This window comes from Epinephelus moara, chromosome 9 (genome assembly GCF_006386435.1).
Source record: "Epinephelus moara isolate mb chromosome 9, YSFRI_EMoa_1.0, whole genome shotgun sequence".
Lineage (NCBI taxonomy): Eukaryota > Metazoa > Chordata > Actinopteri > Perciformes > Serranidae > Epinephelus > Epinephelus moara.
Window position 1 is genome coordinate 3,670,368 of NC_065514.1, and position 4,998 is coordinate 3,675,365.

A 4,998-nucleotide genomic window follows, 5' to 3' on the forward strand; every position below is an offset into this window, starting at 1 on the left:
TAAGTTAATCACACATTCACTCCGCTCGGCGCTCTGCTGCTCCGTCTCCACAGACAGAGTGTCCAGAGTGCGCTCTGCCACTCTGAGAGTGCGCTGCTCTGGATAACCCAACGCTACATTCAGACAGCGCTCCCAATTTATCAACGCTCCAGTTTGTGTCAGAGTGCGCTCCCACACTCAGAATGAGTGTTTCTAAACGCACCACTCACATCATCTTCCTCCATCGTCTAAAACAAGACAACACAACTTGTTAGCTAGTGCTAGCTAACGTCTGTGGAGAACTGTTACCTGTTTCTTTTGTCGACTCAGATTTTTTTATGTGTTTTAAATGTCAGGATGGAGACCAGGATGTGGGGACCAGTGGACAGGACATCAGAGCCAGAGCTCTGTATGACTACCAGGCCGGTATGTACACACACACACACACACACACACACACACACACACACACACACACACACACACTATGTTCAAACTGACATATGTTGATGCTGCTCATCTTACCGGCACTCTGCTCCACAGCGGACGACACTGAGATCACCTTTGACCCTGATGACATCATAACGGGGATCGAGATGGTGGATGAAGGCTGGTGGAGAGGATACGGACCTGACGGACACTACGGCATGTTCCCCGCCAACTATGTTGAGCTTCTCTAGGTTTCATCACTCTCTTCATGTTCCATAAACACTGAAAAAGGTCACAGACAGGAAGTGGAAGACAGTAATCATAATAAAAAGAAAGTGTGGTATTTTTCAACTTGGATCCTGTTCTCCTGTGTTTCTGTGTCTGAGGCAGCTTTCACACCTGCCCTGTTTGGTTCGCTTCAATCAAACTCATGTTCGCTTGCCCCCTCAGTGCGCTTAGTTTGGGCAGGTGTGAACACAGCAATCACACTCAGGTGCGCACCAAAACAACCGGACCGGTTTGTCCGACTACAAACGAACTCTGGTGCGGTTGGTTTGTGGTGAGAACGTGTTCCGACCTGGATCTGAACCAACTGCAGTCACATGACACCAGAACATTACAGCTGCTCTGACACACACACACACACACACACACACACACACACACACACACACACACATGCCATCAGTCACAGGCAGTCTTCATGCAGGCTGCTGGGGCACAACCCATCGTTACAGGGTTATCTTTTTAATTTTGGTGGTGAAGATGGAAAATGTGTTTTTTACTGACACAAACATGCAGCAACATTTTAGCATGAAAAAACAAACCTGTGGCTTTTGTCCTGAAGTTTGTGGAGGGTGGAGTTTGTGTGTGTCTGCATGAAGCAGTACATGCTGCACATTCTTCTTCTGTAGGAAAAGAGAAAAGTAGGAGACAGTTGAAAATCTCTGTTAAAATGTTCCAGTGTGACGACTGTCTTTTTTAAACTTCATTTTATTTTACATCAAAAGCAGCTTATAATTTTTTTTTTTTATTTTTGTTTAATTTGTTTTTAAATACATCAAAACTGGGTGATAAATTATTTTCATAAATTTTATTTTGCATTAAATAACTCTTTCATTGTTTTATTTAATTTTATTTTACCTTAAATACTTTATATTTGTCCACAGACATCCACAGGCCTGTGACCACATGGAAAATCCTCAGTAGCTCTGAAAATTACCCACAATCCTTCACTATGTACTACATCACACCAGTACTGAGTTTTGACAGCAGGTGGTGCTGTCGCTCCCTCAAACTGAATATAATCTGAGCATCTGAACAGCAGAAATAGCTGAGACACAAACTGAACAGATAAAGGTCACACATAACGAGACTGTTATTAAATTCAGATGGCTTTAACCTCATTAACTGTGTCACATCTTTATTAAGGACCTCGGCCTACAGCTTCCTGAATAAATGCCTGATAGCAAAAACATGTAAATACAAGATTTCCAGGTCAAACTCTTTTGCCTCATTTAAAATTTCAATCAAATCTGTAGCTACAACTGTGCTGCAGCAGTACACGATCACATATATGTAGTCCTGCTCAGTTTCTCCACTGACATTAACTAGTATATATTTGTGTCTGCCTGCTGTTACTTATATCCTCACAGCAGCCAGCACACATCAGTCAAGCTTTCACTAGGTCACATGATTTCAAATGAATATGGATGTGTCGTTTGATCATCACACATGTGAAAGTTTCACCAGGTCACATGGCTTATGTCTACAACTTTCAAAATATGAGCTCACACCACCTTCATAAGAACCCTTTACTTTTTTGAAAATGAACTTGATAATGAGCGCATTCATTTGTTGTACACCCAAGCTCTTCAACAGGTCAAGAGGTTTTAAATTACTTTAAAAATGACCTTAAAAGTATTTCCATTTATTTTCATCAATATTATTTCTCTGAACCCAACTGAATGACCTGGAGGGTTACAGCAAATTACCTCATTTCAAGTACAAGTCCATAACAGAGTGTTACAAACATCAGGAAAGAATACACATCTTTGAGGAAATGTTACAGAAGACATTTTGTTTCCATAGCGGACATATCACAGTTACATTAAGTTAAAACAATGTCAGGACATTCATTTACATAAGTAATTGTTTCACTTTATTGTTCAAGTGGAAAAAATTACTAATTAACAGTCCTACATTCTCTCCCTGTCCCTGCTCTCAAACAACAATTAAGATGGGATTACTGTTTGAACTTTGTCATGTCCCTCTCATAGACTACTCGCACTACAGTACATCTTGGGCAGAGCACACACACATAAAAGAAAATTTAAAAAAAAAAGTTTTATCATCATTTCTGCTTTTACGAATAATTCACACTGTCTGAGTGAGCTGGAGGCCGAAATTGACGAGATTCCGAGGTCCCGCCCAACGCTGCTCACAGCTTTAATTACATAATGTGTTTTTAATTTAAATAAAGCTGAGTATTGAATATTAAAAGACATTTTGCTGAGAAATGCATCCTTCTACTTTGTGAATATGAATCTCATGCCACTAAACACATGATGATGATGTGTTGCGTTAATTTTCTCCCTACAGTGACATCTGGCTGACTGATTCATCACTGCAGCTCAGAGTAACACGAGACACCTGTGTGATGAGACCTGGAAATAAAAAAACCCCCAAAGATTATATTTAATTAAAAAAATAATCCCCACACTGTTAATCAGCTAAAGTGATTATAGACGCAGCACTTCAGTCAGATAGACCTCATCAGTCATTCACGTCTTGTCCACTCCTTATTTCTCCTTCACTTCTTTTAAACAATTTTATTACCATATTTTTATTCATACTTTTGATGAGTTATGAGGATATTTGGTATCAAAGCTGTTCGGTATGAAATTTAGCAACATTCTTATGAAACAATAAAATTCCTTCCATCACAAAATTGAGCAAAATCCTTCTTTCTTAAGTTCAGAAAACATCTTTATTGTAAAAATGCAGAATTGTCCATCACAAAATTAAGCAAATCTTGCCTTTAGTAATAAAACTGGCAAAATCCATTATCATAAAATTGGGCAATTTTTCCATCAAAAAAAAACAAGCGCAATTCTTTGAAATAAGCAAAATCCTCCATCAAATTATAATATTTCTTTTTTTTGTGTTAATGATATTACAGCTAAAGAAATATGGGAGCAGAAAGAGGGGTGACATGAAACGAAGGGCCGCAGGTTGAAAAATCCAAAATCTATTATCACAAATAAAGCAAAATTTTGCATCCTAAATTGGCAAAATCAGTCATCAGAAAATTTGGGTTTTTTCTAGCACAAAATTAAGAAAGATCCTTAAACAAAATCCTTCATCAGAAACAAAATGTTTATGAAAGAAGCAAAATCATGGAAGTAAAGAGGAACCACACCCATTTTCAAAATTCATATATGTCATTCCTATGGTCTCTGGCAGGTAAAAAAAAACAAAAAGAGTAAACATGTACAACTTTCTCCTGAATCCAAAAACTAGAGTGTTAAAAGTCAGAGCTGTAAGACTTATTCATAAAGCTGATCCAAGATAACACGCCAAAGGACAAAGTCAGGACAACTGAAACTTAAAGACTCAGTTGATTTACGAACACTGTTATTTATGTATGGAGCAAAATGCAGAGTGTTCTTCATTTCAGAGGACGATAAGCACAGAGAAAATTTCACTTAAAGCACCAGTTTGGATGGATGACATAAAAACTAATGTGTTCTATAGTGATGGGTGGATTTAAAGGGTTTCTAAATATTGTCCAGGTCAAGAAAACGTACAAAGAAAGAACAATTAGATGATATGAAGTTGTCGTGTAGAGGCTGTTTCCTTGTTGACATTGTGTGCGTCTAGCCAGCAAAATTTGCTCTGGGTAATACGTTCATCTTGATTATTGAAACAGGTGCGAAGGGACTTTGGCAGCACAGACCACCTGATTACATCAGAGGCAATTCTATTCAGCATGTTGCTGAAATTATGTTTAACTATAGCTTGAATTGAAGGGAAATTTTCAATTGACAGGTATGTGAAATTTTTTACGACTGGAATGAGGGAAGGGACAAGGCACTGGTCATTGTCTGACTCAGTGGTAATATGGCCAATAGATTCCCATACTGATCAAATATAGACAGGATCTGCTGAATACACAGAACAGCATTATTTATGTACAATAGCATGTCATCCACGTATAATGAAATATGGTGATGTGTGATCAACAGCAGTGGAGAGTGACAAACAGTCTGTGCCAGTGGCTCGAACAAAAGTGCGGACACCAGTGGGCTCAAAGGGCAGCACCGCCTCGACCCTCTGCAGATGGGAAATGGAGGGGACTTTAGACTTTGAACAGTCAGTAGATGTGTCCTCATACGGGGACGATGGGCTGATCTTTAATAGTCACAAGTGTGTCATAAATTATAAAACTGTTTCAGTTATTTCAACACCTGAACATTGTTGTGCAAAAACTAAACAAAAAGTCCAAATGTCCTCAAACAAAACAATATTTCAGTCCAAATGTCCTCAAACGAGTACTTCATAATTAACAGCATTTAGTTTGTTAATGTT

The 4,998-nt window shown here is 38.6% G+C and overlaps 2 protein-coding genes across 2 annotated transcripts in view; one reads left to right on the top strand and one right to left on the bottom strand.

Annotated features, from left to right (window-relative positions):
* The window catches only part of LOC126396028 (drebrin-like protein B), a 16,872-nt gene extending 11,880 nt beyond the window's left edge, over positions 1 to 4,992 (top strand). The window contains exons 14-15 of the mRNA XM_050053851.1: positions 336 to 405; positions 523 to 4,992. Coding sequence (XP_049909808.1) covers positions 336 to 405; positions 523 to 659 — 207 coding nt within the window. The 3' untranslated portion in view covers positions 660 to 4,992. The remainder of the gene's footprint in view (positions 1 to 335; positions 406 to 522) is intronic.
* LOC126395944 (scavenger receptor cysteine-rich type 1 protein M160-like) overlaps positions 2,654 to 4,998 on the bottom strand; it is a 36,464-nt gene continuing 34,119 nt past the window's right edge. Inside the window, exon 13 of the mRNA XM_050053746.1 lies at positions 2,654 to 2,708. Within this exon, the coding sequence (XP_049909703.1) occupies positions 2,654 to 2,708 (55 nt within the window). The remainder of the gene's footprint in view (positions 2,709 to 4,998) is intronic.